Source organism: Lithobates pipiens, unplaced genomic scaffold (genome assembly GCF_037356315.1).
Source record: "Lithobates pipiens isolate NorthernLeopardFrog02 unplaced genomic scaffold, aLitPip1_a1.2 Scaffold_28, whole genome shotgun sequence".
Taxonomy (NCBI): Eukaryota; Metazoa; Chordata; class Amphibia; order Anura; family Ranidae; genus Lithobates; species Lithobates pipiens.
Window position 1 is genome coordinate 1,652,839 of NW_027507789.1, and position 23,983 is coordinate 1,676,821.

General features: G+C 46.9%; 1 protein-coding gene across 1 annotated transcript in view; it reads right to left on the bottom strand.

The window, feature by feature from the left end:
- LOC143934988 (dynein axonemal heavy chain 9-like) overlaps positions 1–23,983 on the bottom strand; it is a 301,551-nt gene that overhangs the window by 230,655 nt on the left and 46,913 nt on the right. Inside the window, 6 exon segments of the mRNA XM_077458539.1 lie at positions 5,546–5,672; positions 8,708–8,776; positions 10,117–10,231; positions 10,347–10,494; positions 13,276–13,392; positions 19,839–20,006. Coding sequence (XP_077314665.1) covers positions 5,546–5,672; positions 8,708–8,776; positions 10,117–10,231; positions 10,347–10,494; positions 13,276–13,392; positions 19,839–20,006 — 744 coding nt within the window.

Here is a 23,983-nt window from a genome sequence, read left to right on the forward strand (position 1 = left end):
CTTCCGCTTTCGGTAATGGGCCGTTGTAGCTTGATCAAAATGATTTGGTTGCCTCAGCTGCTGTACGTTTTGCACAATGCGCCGGTATGGATTTGTAAAAAATGGTTTAGGAAATTAGAGACCCTCTTTCGGGAATTGATCTGGAAGAAAGGCAAGGCCCGGATACGATTCCGAACGTTGCAAATGCCAATAGATAGAGGAGGCCTAGCGGTTCCACATCCTAGGAGCTACTACTTGGCGGCGCAGATGCAGCACCTGGCGGGTTGCGACTCGGAGCAGGGAAGGAAGCTAAAAGGAGGGATTAGAATGATAGGAGCCCCACATGAACTCATGGCTGAGGTCCTGGAGGCCGACTCCTTTCGACATAATAATTCGATAACTAAAATGCTAATTAAGGTATGGAAAGAGGTGAAGTTAAAACTGGGTTATTCAGGGTTATTAGAATCTATACCCCTCTGGGACAATAAAAATCTACCTGAAATATTAACCATTGGTAAGATTAAATCATGGGAAAGAAAGGGTATAACTAAGTTGATCCAGCTTTATGATGGAGGGGCCTTAAGGACATTCTCGGATTTAAAAAATAAATATGATATACCACAGTATTCATTTTTCAGCTACCTGAGGGTGAGACACGCCCTGGCAGCACAATTCGGGGGAAATATGCCCACGTGGGATAAAACCCCTTTGCTTCAGAAGTGGCTCACTACAGATGGGGTAAAGGGGTTTATCTCAGGTATCTACAATCAATTAGGTATGATTCTTAATCAGGAAACCGCTCACCCGAACTTGAAGAAGAAATGGGAAGAGGATGTAGGAGAAATACTGGATACACAGTGGAGGAGAATTATGGAATTAGGGCCGGTAACCTCAATCTCCCCTTCCCAAAAAGTTTCACAGTTGATGTTGATCCACAGGGCTTATTACACACCCAAAAAATTATGTCAGTTTGGTAGGAGGATAGACGACAGATGCCCTAGGTGTCAGGGACAGGGAGATCTCCTACACATGCTGTGGCGTTGCCCGAAGCTTTTTCGTTATTGGAGTGAGGTGTTGGCGAGTATTAATAGGGTGTTTAAGTTGGAAATGGTAATGGACCCGATTCTGTGTGTACTGGGATGCAGGCAAGAGCCGAGAGAAGGGAAACATATCACGGCAGCAGTGGTAAGATGTTTGTTTCAGGCACGTAGACTGATCACGCAAAGATGGCAAGCTGAAAGAGCCCCCACAGTAGGAGAATGGATCCAATGTATTAATGACTTGGTCTGGAAAGAGAAAACTTTGTATGTAAGGAGAGGAAACTATAGAGAGTGGAAGGGAATTTGGACCTCTTGGATAATAGAGATGGGATTCCCTATAGATTAGTCTGATTAAGAGATATCGTGGTAGAATACCGATGTGCTTGAGTATATGGGTTTGTGGGCGACCTACGGGAAGGGGGGCTTGGGGGGGAGGAATTAGGATGGGTAGGGATAGGGTGAGTCTGCGTGGGAGGGTTAGGGAAGGGGGGGGTGGGGGAGCGGAACTAGGATGGTATGGGCTGGGGGGGGTAGGAAATAAATTTCACTGGGAGTTGTTGCTGGTTAGATATGATTTAGGAAGGATTGTAAATGCTGTTCGGTTATGTAATAATGAGAGAAAAGAAAAAGGGGGAAAAAAAAAAAAAAAAAAAAAAAAAAAAAAAAAAAAAAGTATAATAAAAAAAAAATTTTTTTTTTTTAAAATAAATAATAATGCATAAACCACGATGATGAGATATTGTGCAGTGATATAGATGAGAGGCAATATGAATAAGTCTCTAGCACACGAACTCTGACGTGGAAAAAAAAAAAAAAAAAAAAAAAAAAAAAAAAAAAGTATTGTTCTAGGAGGGGAATATTTGGGGGGTATGCTAAAGATTTTAGGGGGAGAATGAATGGGGAAGAAGATTTGTACTAGGAGGGATGATTGGGGCACTTTGTGCTGGAATGGGGGATTTGCAGTGAGGTTATTAGGAGTGGCAATTTTAGGGGTAGATAATTTGTGCTAGGAGGAGTGATTTTTTTTTGGGGGGGGGGGGACAGATTTGCACTGGGAGGGAGGGGAATTTATGTTTAGGGGGGTGAAAAAGATTAGTGCTCAGTTTTTATTTTGGGGGGGGGGGGGATTTTTGATGACACATAATGCTCATACACCTTGGGGCGGGGGCGCAGTTTGTCATGTTTGCCCTGGGCTCTGGATGACCTTGTCCCGGCACTGCTCCTGACCTTAACCCGATAGAACACACTATAGAGGGATATGCTTTGTTCATATTTCATGTCCGAGGTTTACAACCACTATTGTAATGTAGACTTTTTTTTATTTTTTATCCAGAGGCCTCCTAGGAAATTCTCAGCACAGGATTAATCAGAGGAAATGTACAATGTTTGCCCTTACACCCGAGAACCGCATTAATGTACCCCGAGTGACATTACAACAAGTTAGTGAACCGAGAACATAAAAAGAGTTTATATTCAAATTTATAGTTCAACTGCAAAACACGGACAAGTGTAAAAATCAATAGCAGAACCAGCAAACCATCACAGGTCTCATAATCCCATAAAACCCACCGGAAACGCTCACAAATGACCATGAAAGGGTCGGCGGAAAAAAAACACAACTTCTTATAATGGAACTCTCTGCTGCTCCTTGCTTCTGATTGGCCGCTCTGCAGCGTGACCTTTTGTGCGATTGGACATTTTAGGCCAATTCAAGCTTAAAGTGAAGCCGTCACCAACCGTACGAGTCTGCGAGAAAAGATTCCCGACGGGTCACGATGTACAGCAACTTCAGAACTGTTCAGAAGAGCTCCGCCTCCAGCCGTTCCTGAGACTTTATCTAGGCTGAGATGACGTTGTCAGTCTGCTGCAAGCAAGAGGAAGCATTTCCTCAGTCTCCCCTCCCCCACTGCCACTTTTTTTTTTTGTGCTAATAAACTGAAGTGCAAATAGCACTTGCAATGTAATGAAAACCGTGCAGATATCCAAAATCCTATGAAAATCAAAAAGCAATGACAGATAAAAACTCACAGGGTGAATCCCAGTGTGCAACTTGCAATATAAACCAATTCATATCAAATCGTGCAAATATTCAATGCAAATAAATTGCAAACCAAATAATCCAAAATCCATTAAAACGAAAAACTGTGTATTATAAAGTGCTCAATATAGTGTATATATGCTTATCTTCACACAAGATATTCCACTCCAGCGCCACCAGTACACCACATGTGTGATATGGGTCCCCACTCACCAGATGTAGGTGCCACCAATCCCCCGCATGTGTGATATAGGTCCCCACTCACCAGATGTAGGCGTCACCAATCCCCCGCATGTGTGATATGGGTCCCCACTCACCAGATGTAGGTGCCACCAATCCACTGCATGTGTGTTATGGGTCCCCACTCACCAGACATAGGTGTCACCAATCCACATGTGTGATATGGGTCCCCACTAACCAGATATAGGTGCCACCAGTTCACCACATGTGTGATATGGGTCCCCACTCACCAGATGTAGGTGTCACCAATCCACATGTGTGATATGGGTCCCCACTAACCAGATGTAGGTGCCACCAGTTCACCACATGTGTGATATGGGTCCCCACTCACCAGATGTAGGTGCCACCAATCCACTGCATGTGTGTTATGGGTCCCCACTCACCAGACATAGGTGTCACCAATCCACATGTGTGATATGGGTCCCCACTAACCAGATATAGGTGCCACCAGTTCACCACATGTGTGATATGGGTCCCCACTCACCAGATGTAGGTGTCACCAATCCACATGTGTGATATGGGTCCCCACTAACCAGATGTAGGTGCCACCAGTTCACCACATGTGTGATATGGGTCCCCACTCACCAGATGTAGGTGCCACCAGTTCACCACATGTGTGATATGAGTCCCCACTCACCAGATGTAGGCGTCACCAATCCCCCGCATGTGTGATATGGGTCCCCACTCACCAGATGTAGGTGTCACCAATCCACATGTGTGATATGGGTCCCCATTCACCAGACGTAGGTGTCACCAATCCACATGTGTGATATGGGTCCCCACTAACCAGATGTAGGTGCCTCCAATCCCCCGCATGTGTGATATGGGTCCCCACTCACCAGATGGAGGTGCCACCAATCCACTGCATGTGTGTTATGGGTCCCCACTTACCAGACATAGGTGTCACCAATCCACATGTGTGATATGGGTCCCCACTAACCAGATGTAGGTGCCACCAGTTCACCACATGTGTGATATGGGTCCCCACTCACCAGATGTAGGTGCCACCAATCCACTGCATGTGTGATATGGGTCCCCACTCAACAGATGTAGGTGCCACCAATCCACTGCATGTGTGATATGGGTCCCCACTCACCAGATGTAGGTGCCACCAATCCACCACATGTGTAATATGGGTCCCCACTCACCAGATGTAGGTGCCACAATCCCCCGCATGTGTGATATGGGTCCACATGTGTGATATGGGTGCCCACTCACCAGATGTAGGTACCACCAATCCAACATATGTGTGACATGGGTCCCCACTCACCAGATGTAGGTGCCACCAATCCACCACATGTGTGATATGGGGCCTCACTCAGCAGATGTAGGTACCACCAATCCAACATATGTGTGACATGGGTCCCCACTCACCAGATGTAGGTGCCACCAATCCACCGCATGTGTGATATGGGTCCCCGCTCACCAGACGTAGGTGCCACCAGTTCACCACATGTGTGATAAGGGTCAGTACTCACCAGATGTAGGTGCCACCAGTTCACTGTATGTGTGATATGGGTCCCCACTCACCAGATGTAGTATTTTTTCTTTTCCCATGAATTATGGTAAATTAAATGAAAATGTCTAGACTAGACCTGTGCACTGCCAAAAAATTTGTTATTTTTCATTCCATTCTTTTTTTTATTTTTTGTTGTTAGTGTCATTCGTTATGATCGAAATTCATTATTACGAAAATCCTAAATAATAACTAATTATTAAATTATAGGTATTGGAATTTCCTTTCGAATTTGGCTGTTAGTGAACGTAACAAATACAAATTCATCCGAAGTTACAAAGTATCTGAAATAATGAAAACCACATTTAAATGAATGGAACGTAACGAATAATAACAATAAATAATAATAATATTAAAACGTTTTTACATTTATTCATTGTTATTAATATGTTACATTCCATTTGTTTAGATTCGTTATTTTGGATAATTTGTAACTTCGGATAAATTTGTATTCATTGCGCTCACCAACAGCCAGATTTGAAAGGAAATTCCAATACCGATCATTTAATAATTAGTTATTATTTCAGATTTTTGGGGTTTTTTCATTTTTGGATTTTCGTTCTTATTTTAAAATTTTCGAATTTCCAAATTTTCAGCATTTCGAATTCTCAGAATTTAGCAAAATTTGTTAAATGGGTTTGTTGAATTTCATCAAAAAAACGAATTGGGAACTAAACCAACTGCGCATGTCTACTGCCAACACATTTGGCGGTGCCCCTCCCATCGCCGTACCTGGGGGTCGAAGTTGACGCTGATTAGTTTGAGGTGCTCGTCCCGCGTGATGAGGGGTCGCATGAGATTGTACTGCGACTTCTCCGAAACGGTCTGACACCATTCTGCGTACAGCTTCTCTGTATACCTGGAAGAGGAACGAAGAGATCAGTACAACGCACAAAATTCACTCCTTTTATACAGAACCCCCCCCCCCCCTGATATCTGGTTCTGGTGCCACAATTACAGAGCTAAAGGATTATTTCCACCTCCCCAATAGAATCCCGATAATAGTTTAACCACTTTCCTACCGGGTACTTTTACCCCCCTTTTGCCGGGTACTTTTACCCCCTTCTTGCCCAGGTCAGTTCTCAGCTTTCAGCGCTCTCACACTTTGAATGACAATTACTCCGTACACACCGTAACACTGTACACACATAGAACGTTTTTTATAAATGTTTCCACACAAATAGAGATTTATTTTGGTGATATTCAATCACCACTGGGGGGGTTTATTTTGCTAAACAAATGAAAAAAGACCAAAAATTTGGGGGGAAAACCCACACAATTTTCAAATTTGAAAACATTTACAAAACGGGTAATTTTTCTCCTTCACTGATGGGCACTGATGAAACTGTACTGATGGGCACTGATGAGGCTGCACTGACGGGCACTGATGAGGCTGCACTGACGGGCACTGATGAGGCTGCAGTGATGGGCACTGAAGAGACTGCACTGATGGGCATTGAAGAGACTACACTGATGGACACTGATGTGGCGGCGCTTATGAGGCTGTACTGATGGCCACTGATAGACGGCACTCATGGGCACTAATGGGCGCTAATAGGTGGCACAGAGAGGCGGCACTGATAAGTGAAGCTGATTGGCAGCACTGGTGGGCATACACTGATAAACAATGCAAATGTCCCTTTAACACAAGTTGGTTATCAACTCTTCTTTTTTTACAAGAAAATCCGATAACCGGCTTGTCTTTACATCCAGGATCAGATGCCATTAAACACAGCTGATCACATGATAAATCCATGGATGCCTCCTGGCAAAGGAAGCCTGCAATGTAGCCGACATTCAGCTATAGCACAGGTGGGAAGTGGTTAAAATGGCCTTGTGGGAGGAGCAAAGGCACACACTACTGCAGGGAAATCTCCCCATTGTGGGAGGGGCAGAGACACAAACTACTGCAGGGAAATCTCCCCATTGTGGGAGGGGCAGAGACACAAACTACTGGAGGGAAATCTCCCCATTGTGGGAGGGGCAGAGACACAAACGACTGCAGGAAATCTCCCCATTGTGGGAGGGGCAGAGACACAAACTACTGCAGGAAATCTCCCCATTGTGGGAGGGGCAGAGACACAAACTACTGCAGGGAAATCTCCCCATTGTGGGAGGGGAAGAGACACAAACGACTGCAGGGAAATCTCCCCATTGTGGGAGGGGCAGAGACACAAACGACTGCAGGAAATCTCCCCATTGTGGGAGGGGCAGAGACACAAACTACTGCGGGAAATCTCCCCATTGTGGGAGGGGCAGAGACACAAACTACTGCAGGAAATCTCCCCATTGTGGGAGGGGCAGAGACACAAACTACTGCAGGAAATCTCCCCATTGTGGGAGGGGCAGAGACACAAACTACTGCAGGAAATCTCCCCATTGTGGGAGGGGCAGAGACACAAACTACTGCAGGAAATCTCCCCATTGTGGGAGGAGCAAAGGCATAAACTACTGCAGGAAATCTCCAGATTGTGGGAGGGGCAGAGACACAAACTACTGCAGGGAAATCTCCCCATTGTGGGAGGGGCAGAGACACAAACTACTGCAGGAAATCTCCCCATTGTGGGAGGGGCAGAGACACAAACTACTGCAGAGAAATCTCCCCATTGTGGGAGGGGCAGAGACACAAACTACTGCAGGAAATCTCCCCATTGTGGGAGGAGCAAAGGCATAAACTACTGCAGGAAATCTCCCCATTGTGGGAGGGGCAGAGACACAAACTACTGCAGGGAAATCTCCCCATTGTGGGAGGAGCAGAGACACAAACTACTGCAGGAAATCTCCCCATTGTGGGAGGGGCAGAGACACAAACTACTGAGGGAAATCTCCCCATTGTGGGAGGGGCAGAGACACAAACTACTGCAGGAAATCTCCCCATTGTGGGAGGGGCAGAGACACAAACTACTGCAGGGAAATCTCCCCATTGTGGGAGGGGCAGAGACACAGAGAACTGCACTGAACATTGATCGTGTTCACAATTCATTGTTAGCAGCTGACACAGTGATGATTTTGGTCAGAATAGACTGAAATACAGTGTATCCGGTTCTGGAAACATTGGGGATTGTACAGATGATCCATACACACTAATTAACTCCGACATCCCCCTCTGCAGAATATCCAGAGTATTAATTATGCCCCCCCGTCAATGTTCAGACCTGACAGACTCCAGGTTATTAGCCCCAGCAGCCGTCATCCCGGGAATAATCTGAAGTTTACAGATTGGCCCCGTAGATGCCGGATATCGGAATTCTGCGTCTGATCATTGATCTGGAGAGGTAATTAAACATTTTCCATCCCCCGGCTCACTGCCCAATTAACAAGAAGCTCTTCTTTCAAGAAGTCTCTGGAGGACTCCGAGGGCCTTTCCAGCCTTCCAATTAAAGCTGATAAACCACTCTTCGTGCTCCCAGAAAAGAGCGGAGAGCCCCCGGTGAGCGCCGGCCGGCACCGTGCCCACCGACACGTTCACCGGAGCTCTGCAGGGAACCGATGCCGAGTCATCAAGAAACAGGAGCCGGGGCAATGCAGATCTCACCATGTGTGACAAGGCCGGTGTATACCGACGTCGGTGATCGGTGAAGTCCTCCATAAATTCCCCGGTGCTTCTCCAACCCCAGGAATTCCCAGGTGCTGCGTACAGCCGGCAATACATGTCACACGACTTGAAGCAATGCCTGTGTAACATTGGGGTCTATGGACCTCAAGTCACATTAATGTCGGACCAAAGCTGTACACGGACTACTTAGAAGTCACACAGATATGAACGGTACTCATTGGAAATCATGGGGTACGACTTTGCTGTCCTAAGTCACAGGACAAGTCACACAACTGTGAAAGGGGCCTTAAAGAATCATCTGCCAAAATACCGACAATATAGATAAATAAGGATCTTACTTGTCGAGCAGAGCCATCATCTCCTCATACTTCATCTTCATTCTTTTACCTTCACCTGACTCCATGCACCTGCAAAAAGAAAGATCCTATTTATATAAAGGAGGCGACACGCATGCAACTAGAATCGCTGTCACTGGACAAGGCAGATTATTAACATAATTATAAACATTTCTTGCAGTTCCCTTTTCTCGTCACAAGATGGCGCATCTTTGGACTTCTCATTCTTTGGAGAATGGAACCCTGAAATATGGAAGATGTAGCTTGGGGTGGGACAGGTTCCAGTACCATCACAGGCAAAAAGAAACGACAGGATCCAGTGTGCCCGCAGAGAGACGCCAGGATCCAGTGTGCCCACAGAGAGACGCCAGGATCCAGTGTGCCCGCAGAGAGACGCCAGGATCCAGTGTGCCCGCAGAGAGACGCCAGGATCCAGTGTGCCCGCAGAGAGACGCCAGGATCCAGTGTGCCCACAGAGAGACGCCAGGATCCAGTGTGCCCACAGAGAGACGCCAGGATCCAGTGTGCCCACAGAGAGACGCCAGGATCCAGTGTATGCAGTCTGCTCACAAAATTTGTAATAAAAATAGTGTTGCCATTCTGAAGCTTCCCTCCAACCACTTTGCATATTATTTTATATATAATGTGATTCTGTACTTTCCAAATATGCTGCAGAAATCTCCCTCCACTGCAGCCATTTTAACTGTGGGCAGCTGAAGCTACTGCCTATTCACTTTCTGGATTTACACAGACACACACCTCCAGCTCCACAGCTCTCATTGGCCCTCTTATGACTCACCCCGTCTCTTCTTGGCAAACTCTCATGAGAGAGAGAGAGCTGTGTATGATGTCATAATCCTAGGCTAATGACCAGTCAGGAAACAGGAAGTGGGCTGTATAAAGGATTTACTGGCAGAAAAAAGCTAAAAGCTAAAACAACAAAAACAAGGGCAAAAGATTTAATAGATGGAAAGGTGAAAAAAAAAAAAATGACTGAAGGTCCGCTTTAAGGAATGACATTATGAAGGTTAAGAAAAAAGAGGGGGGGGGGTTCATGCACTGAAATGCAAGGAGTATGAATACTTTTTCAAGGCACTGTATGTCAAGGGTTAAAAAGGTTAAGACATTTTTTATACCTATGTTATGTCTCTTTCATATTTTTTTCTTATTATTCTCTTATTTTTCTCTGTAAAACTTGAAAATTCTTCTTTAAATAAAGATATATAAAAATAAAAAAAAAAGGTCAAAAAAAGCCTGCGATAAGCTGGAACTTCACGATTGTATTCCCGCAGGATGAAATAAAACTCGACAACGCGGTGCGCTACAAATCAGCCACCATGCATGCCTTCTCTAGCATGACGACATTTACCAGGCTGCCCGCCCATTAATGGGGTTAAATGAGGACGACTCACGGGTGTGTGATGTGGCGGAAGTTGCTGTAAGGGATTTGCAGTTTCTCTCTCAATTCATTGGCCCAGTTCAGGTTCCCGGCCACCAGGGGCATATTCTTGTGTATCTGTGGGTAGCCTGCGAGAAAGGAGAACGTTATACTTGCGTCTGAGGTCTGGAACATGTTACAGCCTTTAGAATAAAGCCACAGAGCACAGAGATGTGTCATTGTGGTCACCAAACTCCAAGGCACCTTGCTCCGTGTCTTCCATGTGTTGGTCAAAGATGGCCTTCGCATCGTCCAGCTCTTGGTCAAACATGGAGACAAGCAGAGGGTACTTATCGAAGGCATCCTGCGCGATCAGCGGACGGTCCAGGAGGCTGCCGAACATGTCCAGTAGCTGGGAGCAGAAGACACAGTCTATGAGACCCTCTCATCCACGTATCCAAGAGGTTACATACAAACCTCCCACCACACTACACAAGGGAAAATCCCATTCTACGTAGACTTAGAACTCTGAGTTTTGGCGAATATGGATCTCTAAGTTTAGGAAAATATAAAATAACATTTGTAACATTGATAATGACCTATTGACCTACAGACTTTTGACCGAAACATGATATCCAATTAAAATAAGAAAGTATCTTTGTATGACGGCACCACCAGATCAGTGGCAGAAGGATTGCGTTCTACTATAACATGGGTCTTCAAACTACGGCTCTCCAGTTGTTCAGGAACTACAATTCCCATCATGCCCAGTCATGTCTGTGAATGTCAGAGTTTTACAATGCCTCATGGGATGTGTAGTTCCGCAACAGCTGGAGGGCCGTAGTTTGAGGATCCCTGTACTATAATGTAAAAAAAAAAAATTATCCTGGGAATATTGAAGCTTCCCTTTGATGACCTTCACATAGAACTTCTGGCAATAAGGACTCTGTCCTTGGCCGGAAAAACAATAGAACATTATTGGCTCCACAACCCCCAACTACACACGTGTGGATAAATTGGGTGAATTCCATCATACACTAAGTGGCCATACACAAGTAGAATTTTGTTCAAGGTCTGATCTTAGGTCTGGTATGAATTTTAAGGGGAACTCCATGCCCAAAAAAAATGTTGTGCCCCCCCCCCTATAAAATCCATATAAGACCCTCATCCGAGCGCACAGCCCAGGAAAGCCCCCCAAAGCACCTTCTCCCCATGTTAATGAGGACGAGGGCCTCTTCCTCATAACCCTGGCTGGTGGATGTGAGGGGTGCAGAGGGACGCTTAAAGCGGTAGTAAACCCGCAAATTTATTTATTTTTTTAAACCTGCAAAGCAAAAGGCATAATGAGCTAGTATGCACCGCATACTAGCTCATTATGAAATACTTACCTTAGAACGAGGCCCCAACATCTGGCCCGATCCATGCCGAGGGAGCTGACATGCTCCCTCTGCGTTTCTTCCGGGTATCACGGCTCCGGCGCTGTGAGTGGCCGGAGCCGCGATATCGTCACTCCCGCGCATGCGCGGGAGATTTCAGTCCGGCCGGTCGGCCGCTGCCGGATTTTTGACGGCGAGAACCCCCTTGTGCGCATGCGCCGCTGCAGTCAGCGGCGCATACCGAGGGGAATAGGAGATATTTTTTTTACCTACAGGTAAGACTTATTATAGGCTTTCCTGTAGGTAAAAGTTAAAAAAATGAGCATACAACCACTTTAATGAAATATGGAAGCTCCCTTTAACAAGGGGGTCCCCAGATCCTGCCCCCTTCTACATGTCAATGAGTAGGGGTATATAATACCCCTACTCATTCACGAAAAAAAAAAAAATGTCAGAAGTAAACAAAATCGCAAAGACAGTTTTTGGCCTTTATTAACACGATCCCCAATGTAAATACAGTGTCAATTACGATGAACACCGGCCACTGACCCGCACAGAATTTTTTTTAAAAAAAATGCTACTGCCCACCAAACACAACCGGTCCCATTGAGAGACACTCGCCTTCAGCCGCTTTTCCCTTGTCAAATAAATAAATATGGGGGTGGAGTAACCTGGTGATATCACCAGGAGACCGCGCCCCCATGCCCCAGGGGACATGGATCAATGCAAAAAAAAAAAAAAGTTTTAAAAACGCCCGTTTTTTCAGGAGCAGTGATTTTAATAATGATTAAAGTGAAACAATAAAAGTGTAATATTCCTTTAAATTTCGTACCTGGGGAGGTGTCTATAGTGTGCCTGTGAAGGGGCGCATGTTTCCCGTGCTTAGAACTGTCCCTGCACAAAGTGACATTTCTGCAGGAAAAAAAGTCTTTTAAAATCACTTTCAATTGTCGGCTCTCGTAATGAGTGTTCTCTGTATTACGGAGCAGACAATTCATTCATTGATTAAAAAGAAAAAAGAAAAACGGGGGTTCCCCTAAATTCAATTACCAGGCCCTTAAGGTCTGGTATGGATACTAAGGGGAACCCCGCGTCAAATAAAAAAAAAAAAAATTGATGTGGGGGTCCCCCTAAATATCCATACCAGACCCTTTATCCGAGCACGCAACCTGACAGGCCACCGGAAAAGAGGGGGGGGACGAGAGAGTGCCACCCCTCCTGAACCGTATCAGGTCACATGCCCTCAACATTGGGAGGATGCTTTGGGGGGTCTGAATATTACACTTTTATTGATTCACTTTAATCATTATTAAAATCACTGCTCCTGAAAAAAAGTCAGTTTTTAAAACTTTTTTTTTTGCATTGATCCATGTCCCCTGGGGCAGGACCCGGGTCCCCAAACACTTTTTTAGGACAGTAACTTGGATATAAGCACTTTAGATTTCTCCCATAGACTTGTATAGGGTGTTTCAGCTTTTCAAATTTTCCGCGAACACCCCAAATTGCTCACTGTTCATCCCTACTGTGGGGTAAGCAATCACATGTTTCATATCACCCTCTAGGATTATATTCACCAGTTTGGGCGGGGGGCAATTAATTATTTTTATATTATTTATTTTTAATTTTTTTATGTCATTAGCATTTTGATGATGGGGAAATGAAGGAAGGCGAAGTGGAATAAACTAAAAAAAAAAAAAAAAAGCAGGTTAGATAACTTGTGTAGAATTGGCGTCTATGAAGAGAAGGATTTCTATAGCTTTAGACATCCGCTACATAATTATACTGTATCCGTTCTTCCTGGAGGAAGTGCTACATACCCTGAAGGAGTGCTCCAGGCCCGAGGTGTCACCGAACGCCAGGCAGAAGACGGTGCCCAGACGTCTGTCCATGTCCCGCACGCTCAGCTGGAAATCCGAGACGTCCTTTTCAAACTCCTATCCAGGAGAAAAAGCGTGGGGTCAGAGAGAGCAAAATACACGCCGATTCTCAGAACCCGAACCCATTATATAGCAGCCCGGAACTTGAAATGACTCCACCATAGACATTATGGTCCGATCTGCACATTCTGAAGGTTCTGCTGGTCCTTCTACTTGTGTAGGGGAGAAAAAAATCATGAGATCAGCGTATCCATGTGCAGATGACGTCCCCATTTAACAGATCTTCCATGTTGTAATAATGATATCTGAATGGGTAGTGATTGGATAGGGAAGTCATGTGTACCCCACAAATGTGCCAATTCAATGCAGACAAGGGGCCTCAGTATCAAAAAGAATAGGGAGCGGCATACCAGTTGCCAAACCAATCATCATGTGTAGAAAAATGGCTTCAGTTTGTTTCCTCCTAAACCACGTCCCTCCGACGTGTTTCTTCCTCCCACAGGCTTAGTCATAGAGGACATCTATGACTAAGCCCATGGGAGTTTCTAATGTGTCAAGAGGACGTGGCTTTGGAGGAGATGAGCTATAGTTGTTTTTTCTACAGGTGGTGATTAGAAAAGAATGGGGAGCTGCACACCAATCCATACGGAGGCCTCTTGTGACCCCGAAGAAATACTGAAGAGCACAGCTCCAAGCACAAACCTGCAACAACCCGGTGGCTTTGATACTGCTGGGTGCCGGTGTTTGGTCCCATTTGGCTACCCGCTGGACTGCACATGCGCGACGCCACCATATGCGTTCCACCCCTGGGTCCAGGTTCAAGCCCCACCATCCAAGTGGATATAGAGTTAGGTTATAATTATCCCGAGAGAAGCGAGGCCGTGCCCAAAGCATGGCGAGCGAAACAAGCAAGCCCGCAAGGGGCCCTGTGTTGGAACACATATGGCGGCGTCGGCATGCGCATTCCAGCGGGTAGCCGAATGTGACGTGACACCGGCATCCAAGAGGGCTTGTCCAGCCTACTGAAAATGAGTTTCAAAGAATAGGGAGTCGCACCATCACGTGTAGAAAAAATGGCTTTAGTTTGTCCCCTCCTAAACCACGACCCTCTGACATGTTTCTCTCTGTCACGGGCTTAGTCATAGAGGACCTTTATGACTAAGCCCATGGGAACGTCAAATGTATCTGGAGGGCGTGGCTTGGGAGGAAACAAGCTGAAGCCAATTCTCTGCACATGGTGATTGGGCTGGCCACCGATGTGCAGCTCCCTGTTCTTTGGTTTTTCATTTTCGGCAGGCTGGACAAGCCCAATTGGATGCTGGTACCCAGCAGCTTTGAAGCCACCGAGTTGATGCATGTTTGTGCCTGGAGCGGCGCTCTTCATTATTTCACAAGGGGCCTCAGTACCTTAGAAATGCACTCCCTGGAATTCATAAAGACTGGTACAGACAGATTTTGCAGAAGTGTCTGACATGCGTTCTAAATGCAATGCAGCGTGCACCAAATTCACGCCCTTGTCTAGAACTTGTACTGGAATTTGGCAAATGCTGTGCCAATTATTGTAAATTGCAATTATTGTAACAAAATCAGTTTTGCCTTGTATCCATTCTTTTCAGTTGATTTATTTTGGTCTTGTTGCCTTGTTGGGTGTGTAGTCCAAATAAATCCCCCTACTTCAGCCTTTGTGTGATGGAGAGTGTGGCATTGCCGGAAGGGTCATCGTCATCCAGAATCCGGCAACCCCTACATCAGCAACTCGAGAGTATTCTACAATGGAAATAAAGTGTAGTGCTTACCCCCAAAGGAGTTGCCGATGTATGGGGTCCCCCGATTCTGGATGACCATGACCCTTCTGGCAATGCCACACTCTGACACACAAAGGGTGAAGAAGGGAGATTTATTTGGGCTACACATCCAACAAGTCAACATATACCAAAAAAATAAAAAAAATAAAAAAGCAACTGGAATATAAATGTTAATGTAAAAACGGATTTGTACAATACGAATGTTCTGAATGGGAGTCTTGGGACTCAAGGAAATGTCTCCCATTCGGGACCTTTTTGGTTTGGTCCTCTTACTGTTTTGTTGTATTGTACAAATCTGTGTTACCTTGTAACCATTCATTCCAGTAGCTTTTTCTTTGTTATTGTTTCCTTGTTGGGTGTGTAGCCCAAATAAAATTCCCTTTCTTCAGGCTTTGTGTGCCAGAAAAGGTGACATTGCCAGAAGGGTCGCGGCCATCCAGAATCGGGGGACCCCATACATCAGCAACTGCTTCGGGGGTCAGCACTACAATGTTGAGCATCTATATACTGTAAACACAACGTGGCACATCTATTATTCCCAACCACATTGGCGTCAGTGGGGGGGAATAGTGCCCCATTGTTGGTGTCACTGGGAGGAATAGTGTCCAATCATTGGTGTCAGTGGGAGGAATAGTGCCCCATCATTGGGGTCAATGGGAGGAATAGTGCCCCATCACTGGTATCAGTGGGAGGAATAGTGCCCCATCATTGGTGTCAGTGGGAGGAATAGTGCCCCATCATTGGTGTCAGTGGGAGGAATAGTGTCCCATCCCTGGTGTCAGTGGGAGGAATAGTGCCCCATCATTGGAGTCAGTGGGAGGAATAGTGTCCCATTGTTGGTATCAGTGGGAGGAATAGTGTCCCATTGTTGGTATCAGTGGGAGGAATAGTGTCCCATTGTTGGTATCAGTGGGAGGAATAGTGTCCCATTGTTGGTGTCAGTGGGAGGAATAGTGTCCCATTGTTGGTATCAGTGGGAGGAATAGTGCCCCATCATTGGTATCAGTGGGAGGAATAGTGCCCCATCATTGGTATCAGCGGGAGGAATAGTGTCCCATTGTTGGTGTCAGTGGGAGGAATAGTGTCCCATTGTTGGTATCAGTGGGAAGAATAGTGCCCCATCATTGGTATCAGCAGGAGGAATAGTGCCCCATCAATGGTGTCAGTGGGAGGAATAGTGCCCCATCAATGGTGTCAGTGGGAGGAATAGTGTCCCATCATTGGTGTCAGTGGGAGGAATAGTGTCCCATTGTTGGCGTCAGTGGGAGGAATAGTGTCCCATTGTTGGTGTCAGTGGGAGGAATAGTGTCCCATTGTTGGCGTCAGTGGGAGGAATAGTGCCCCATCATTGGTGTCAGTGGGAGGAATAGTGCCCCATCAATGGTATCAGTGGGAGGAATAGTGTCCCATCATTGGTGTCAGTGGGAGGAATAGTGCCCCATCATTGGTGTCAGTGGGAGGAATAGTGTCCCATTGTTGGCGTCAGTGGGAGGAATAGTGTCCCATTGTTGGTGTCAGTGGGAGGAATAGTGTCCCATTGTTGGCGTCAGTGGGAGGAATAGTGTCCCATTGTTGGTGTCAGTGGGAGGAATAGTGTCCCATTGTTGGCGTCAGTGGGAGGAATAGTGCCCCATCATTGGTGTCAGTGGGAGGAATAGTGCCCCATCAATGGTATCAATGGGAGGAATAGTGTCCCATCATTGGTGTCAGTGGGAGGAATAGTGCCCCATCATTGGTGTCAGTGGGAGGAATAGTGTCCCATTGTTGGCGTCAGTGGGAGGAATAGTGTCCCATTGTTGGTGTCAGTGGGAGGAATAGTGTCCCATTGTTGGCGTCAGTGGGAGGAATAGTGTCCCATTGTTGGTGTCAGCGACAGGAATTATGCGCAATTGTTGATGTCAGTGAATGGAATGGTGTCCCATGCGCCGGATAAAGGCAAAGGGCCATAGTTTGGAAATCACTGTTCTAGAGCCTCTGGATGGTTTGATAGGACGTCTTACTTTACTGATATTTTAGAATAAGGTGGACATTACAGCCCTAATTTGGCTAGCGTGGAAAGTGTGGCCTCCGTCTGTGGAGGTGACGGTCCTTCTCGCCAACAGGTCGCGGCTCGCTCTGATGTGCCGCCTCTGGCAGAACATGAGACAAATCTCAAGCTTTAAGGGTTTGGATATCAGTCTAATAAATACTTTGATTAGCTCACTAATTAGGCCCACGCAGGAGACGGCTGGAGGAATAATAATCAGCCAGTTCTGTCAAGGCCAAGGAGATTGATCGCGCTCCGCACCAGAGGGTCATCCATAGCGCGCACAGCTCAAAGGATGGGCCCCCTGCTCCGAAACCCCCCAGTTCTGGGAAGTGAAATGATTGGCAGGTAGTCTGCTCAGCAACAAGGATGTAGGACGCGGTTGGATTACCGTCGGAGGAGGCCAGCCGCTCTCACGTCTGACCCCTCGTGTCCATCTGAAACGCTACATGACTACCCAGAGGAGCCACACATTACTGAATGGCAGGCAGATATAAATCTTATTATGTATCTACTAAGGCAACGCTTCTCAAACATGGTGCCGTCTGGGTTCCCCCTGGGTGCTCCAAACACAGGAACCAACTTGTCCTAAATCTGGGTCAGGAGTTGCCAGGGTGCAGGTGAGCCGGCCGTCAGCACCCTCTAGGGCCCGGACACATGGTGTCCTTCATTGCTATAGAGACAGCAGCCATCTCACCCACACCACCACAATGTGCGACTTTGGTTTGTGATGGGGGCTGTGTGATTGGGGGGGGGGGGTTTGATGTGATGGAAGGACCTCTGATGTCAAGGGGGGACCTCTGATGACAAGGGGGGACCTCTGATGACAAGGGGGGACCTCTGATTTGATGGGAGGACCTCTGATGTCAAGGGAGGACCAAGGGAGGACCTCTGATGTCAAGGGAGATCCCTCTGATGTCAAGGGAGGACCTCTGATGACAAGGGAGGACCTCTGATGACAAGGGAGGACCTCTGATGACAAGGGAGGACCTCTGATGACAAGGGAGGACCTCTGATATTGCATTGGAAGCTCTGATGTGATGGGGGGACCTCCGATGTGATGGGGGACCTCCGATGTGATGGAGGGACCTCCGATGTGATGGAGGGACCTCCGATGTGATGGAGGGACCTCCGATGTGATGGAGGGACCTCCGATGTGATGGAGGGACCTCCGATGTGATGGAGGGACCTCCGATGTGATGGAAGGACCTCCGATGTGATGGAGGGACCTCCGATGTGATGGAAGGACCTCCGATGTGATGGAGGGACCTCCGATGTGATGGAAGGACCTCCGATGTGATGGAAGGACCTCCGATGTGATGGAGGGACCTCCGATGTGATGGAGGGACCTCCGATGTGATGGAGGGACCTCCGATGTGATGGAGGGACCTCCGATGTGATGGAGGGACCTCCGATGTGATGGAGGGACCTCCGATGTGATGGAGGGACCTCCGATGTGATGGGGGGACCTCCGATGTGATGGAGGAACCTCTTATGTGATGGAGGGACCTCCGATGTGATGAGGGGACCTCCGATGTGATGGAGGAACCTCTTATGTGATGGAGGGACCTCCGATGTGATGGAGGGACCTCCGATGTGATGGGGGAACCTCCGATGTGATGGAAGGACCTCTGATGTGATGGAGGGACCTCCGATGTGATGGGGGGACCTCCGATGTGATGGAGGGACCTCCGATGTGATGGAGGAACCTCTTATGTGATGAGGGGACCTCCGATGTGATGAGGGGACCTCCGATGTGATGGAGGAACCTCTTATGTGATGGAGGGACCTCTTATGTGATGGAGGGACCTCTTATGTGATGGAGGGACCTCCGATGTGATGAGGGGACCTCCGATGTGATGGAGGAACCTCTTATGTGATGGAGGGACCTCTTATGTGATGGAGGAACCTCTTATGTGATGAGGGGACCTCCGATGTGATGAGGGGACCTCCGATGTGATGGAGGAACCTCTTATGTGATGGAGGGACCTCTTATGTGATGGAGGGACCTCTTATGTGATGGAGGGACCTCCGATGTGATGAGGGGACCTCCGATGTGATGGAGGAACCTCTTATGTGATGGAGGGACCTCTTATGTGATGGAGGAACCTCTTATGTGATGAGGGGACCTCCGATGTGATGAGGGGACCTCCGATGTGATGGAGGGACCTCCGATGTGATGGAGGGACCTCTTATGTGATGGAGGGACCTCTTATGTGATGGAGGGACCTCCGATGTGATGGAGGGACCTCCGATGTGATGGGGGGACCTCCGATGTGATGGAGGGACCTCCGATGTGATGGGGGACCTCCGATGTGATGGGGGGACCTCCGATGTGATGGAGGGACCTCCGATGTGATGGAGGGACCTCCGATGTGATGGGGGACCTCCGATGTGATGGAGGGACCTCCGATGTGATGGAGGAACCTCTTATGTGATGGAGGGACCTCCGATGTGATGAGGGGACCTCCGATGTGATGTGGATTTCATCAAGGTGGTAGCTTTGGTTAGAAATACAATTTAATGTTACTGATCTTTCCCTTGGCTTTGAAGGAAAGGGAAGGATGCAGAGAGGATCTGGAGAGGTTCTGATTGGGCCGACCTCCCTCCCTTTACCAATCTATGTGGCCCATCCTAAGGTGTGTGGAGTGAATGCTTTGAGCAGATCTCACCTTGTTCTCGGTGTCCAGGCAGTCGTAGCTTCGCTCGGAGAAGACTTTGTACGTCTCCTGACACTCTAGGTACATATCCCCCACCGTCTGGCTTAAGACTTTTCCTTTGACTCCTCCAAACTCAATTTTCTCCAGTTTCATCATGTCCAGCGCTGTGATTAACAAATCCTGCAGACACAAAACTCTGATCAGTAGGAGAAGACAAGGTGTGGAGGTGAGAGGAGATCATCGTCACCTACAGACAATCCGAGGACATGAGTGTCAAAAGACCCGCAGACCAGAAGTATGAAAGAAATCGATCGGAATACGACGTTCTGCGAGTTGAATGCCGCAGACTGAAACGTAAATGGTTTCCTATAGGTCGGTGCACTTGTCACATTAGAACCCTGGAGGGTTGGAGATCTACCTGAACAAGAGTTTAGAGGTCAGTAGTAATGCAGAGGGCGGGGGTCAGGAGTAAGTAACACAAAGTGAGGAGGTCAGAAGTAATGCTGAGTGAGGGGGGGTCAGAAGCAATGCGCTGCTGATCTCCTGCAGTCTCTTTCAGTTACTTCTCGTCTACATGCACTCACTCCGGCATCAGCTGCCCATCACTGCTGCGGACCAGTTTCCCGATAGTGACAAGCAGTGCCGGGACAAGGTCCTCCAGTGCCCAGGGAAAAGATGCCAAACTGCTCCGGGGGCAACCGCCCCTCCCTTGAATCCAACACAACAAAATGATGGCGGGTGGGTGTGCGCCGACTCCTACTTATCGCGAGTGTGAATGTGACATCCCCGCTCACACAACCACATTATTTTATTTTTACTTCCCGCCACCTAAAAGATTCCAGTTTGTTGTTCTCCTGAGTTGTACAATTTATGGGTCGCATTAAAAGGTGGAAACATTTTTTTTTTTTTACATCACAGAAACCCGACATTTTACCAATAGGGGTGTGTAGACTTTTTCTATCTACTGGTAAGTAAACATGTTGAAGTGGCCCCAAACCAACACTAGATGTCAGCATACTACAGAACAGTAATAACCTGAAGTATTGTATGACATAATCCTCATGTGGGTCACAGAAGTGCGCCAATGTGACCAGCGCTACAGCAGGGAGGTGAATACAGATGTATATTCTCCTTTAATAGTACACAGAAATATACATATAAGTGGGACAGAAATATACGCTAAATATGTCAAAAGTATTGGGACGCCTGCCTTTACACACACATGACCTCTAATGACCCCCCCAGTCTTAGTCCGGAGGGTACAATATTGAGTTGGCCCTTTGCAGCTATAACAGCTTCACCTCTTCTGGGAAGGCCGTCCACAAGGTTTAGGAGGGTGTCTATGGGAATGTTTGACCGTTCTTCCAGTAGAGCATTTGTGAGGTCAGGCACTGATGTTGGATGAGAAGGCCTGGCTCGCAGTCTCCACTCTAATTCATCCCAAAGGTGTTCTGTGGGGTTGAGGACAGGACTCTGTGCAGGCCAGTCAAGTTCCTCCACCCCAAACTCGCTCATCCATGTCTTTATGGACCTTGCTTTGTGCACTGGTCCAATTTGCTGGAGGGGGGATTATGGTGGGGGGGGGGTGATTATGGTGTGGGGTTGTTTTTCAGGGGTTGGGTTTGGCCCCTTAGTTCCAGTGAAAGGAACTCTTAAGGCGTCAGCATACCAAGACATTTTGGAGAATTTCATGCTCCCAACTTTGTGGGAACAGTTTGGGGACGACCCCTTCCTGTTCCAACATGACTGCCCACCAGAGCACAAAGCAAGGTCCATAAAGACATGGATGAGCGAGTTTGGGGTGGGGGAAATTGACTGGCCTGCACAGAGTCCTGTGCAGGCACTCATCCGTGTTTTTATGGACCTTGCTTTGTGCACTGGTGGGCAGTCATGTTGGAACAGGAAGAGGTCGTCCCCAAACTGTTCCCACAAAGTTGGGGGCATGAAATTGTCCAAAAATGTCTTGGTACGCCGACACCTTAAGAGTTCCCTTAACTGGAACTAAGGGGCCAACCCCTGGAAGACCACCCCCCGCCGTAATCCCCTCCCCCCCACACCATAATCCCCCCTCCCCCACACCATAATCATCCCTCCACGAAATGGTTTGGACCAGTACGCAAAGCAAGCTTCATTATATATATTTTATATAGATGCACTTGAAGACTCTGCCTCCCTAGGCACTGGCCTGTGTGGCCCGTCTACCAATCCAATATGCACCTAAAAAAATAAAAAAATGATAAAATACTCTTCGTTTGGCCTTTAGATAAGTAGAGTTCCTCTTTATTTTCCGTTAAGCTCAGGCCAGCAGAAAGTCTCATCTCCGGAGGACAGGAAAGGGTTGCAGGAGACAGAGAAGAGATCGATAAAGTTTTGTATTCCGTCGGCGTTCCGGCGAAGGAGCAGAATGTTCCCGCTAATACTGTCCATTATTTTAACTGCAAGAGGAGACTCACTCCCGCCACTGACAGGCAGCAGAACGAGCCAGGAAAAGGGAATAAAAACTACAGAGCCATAACACGACAAGCAGCGGAGGATATAAAACACATTTAAAGGGAACCTGTCATAATTCAGCCTGAACATTCCATAAACAAATACACAAGCAGAGACGAGCTTCACCGTGAACCAATGAAAAATTGCGGGTGTTGCTTGGAGGCTCCAATGGGTTCTCTTCTATAATAAGCCGCTGGGAGTGCAGGTGAGGACAGAGCTCATCCCAGCTACATGAATACCAATACAAAGAGAGAAAAGTTCTATAAGCCATGATTAAGCCACGTGCATGGGGCGAAACACGTTGGGAGGGGTGGCCTGGATGGAGCCTGGGCTGAGGCTCTCCACACACAGGTTATGTACTGATGCTCGACCTATAGGAATTTAATCTCTTTGTATTAGAGATCATCTTCAGTCAAATCTGCATGCCATAACAATTGGTGGATTAGGAGATATAAGCAGCTGAAGTCAATGCCAACAAAAATGTTTGGCCCCACCTCCTCCCCCAACTTTTGAAGGCTCCACATTAGTTTGTTGAGCTGCTTATCACATTAAAGTGTCTATTACAACATTTCCTATAAGTTTCTGAAATGTTTATTACTAAGGAGAACATGTTTCGGGGGAAAGGCCTCACTTCCTCAGGGCTTCTGCAGTAGTTGTTAATAGAATTAGGTTGAGATGCAATAAAGACCTAGGCTTCATATAGACGGTTATATCTTACAGGCATTATGAACTGTCCCTGGTCAAGGCTTGAGAAAGGGGGAGGTCTTTTCCCTGAAATGCGTTGAATGCATTTGATGTCCTTAGACAATAAATTCTTTAAAAAGACCTTTAAGTGACATGAATTTTGTACTAAGCGCTCCTCAATACCCGCCTCAGAGTTTGTCATCTGCTGAACACTCAGAGAGGTAGCGAGCTAGGACCAGAACAAAGTCCACATACACAATACCTCCATCACAGGTCCACCCCCTTGAAGGAAGATGCCCTCCACTGTATATCCATCTGAAGTCTCGATTTTATTGGTCCAGCACTATCAGACATCCAATTAAAGGACCAATGAGGAGGCTCAGGAAGCAAAGGGGGAGGAGCTGCTTAGACTTTTATGAAAAAGCAAGACCAGCATACAACTTCATCTGCATTGTCTCCAAGTCAATGGAGGGGATTTCTTTAATTTATTAGTTTAGTTTACTTTGAACTGCCCAGATCTGCTACAAGTTTACTTTAAAGGATCATAATTGCCAAGCTTGTCCTCTCAATTTCTGATCTATACGAGTGATCCACCCAATGGGATCGGGTCAGTTGGGAATTTTCATGGAAGGAACAGTAAAGCATCTAATGAAATGAGGTCAATGCCAGATGACAAATTCATTGCATGTCCCTTTAAACTTGAAAGGAATAAAAAATTCCATTGACTTTCTCCCCAGAAATACAACTGGAAGGGAGATCATTATTCCCACAACTGCCATTTATTTATTTTTGGTATATATACTGTGGCATCTATTGAAATCAGGTCAAGGACAGTTGGGGGTTTTCATGGAAGAATTAGTGAACCACCTAATAGAACGGGGTTAACAAAAGCTGTGGTTTTCATTGAAGGAACAATAAACCACCTAATGGAATCAGGTCAATGACAGTTGGGGGTTTTCATTGAAGGATCAGTAAACTACCTA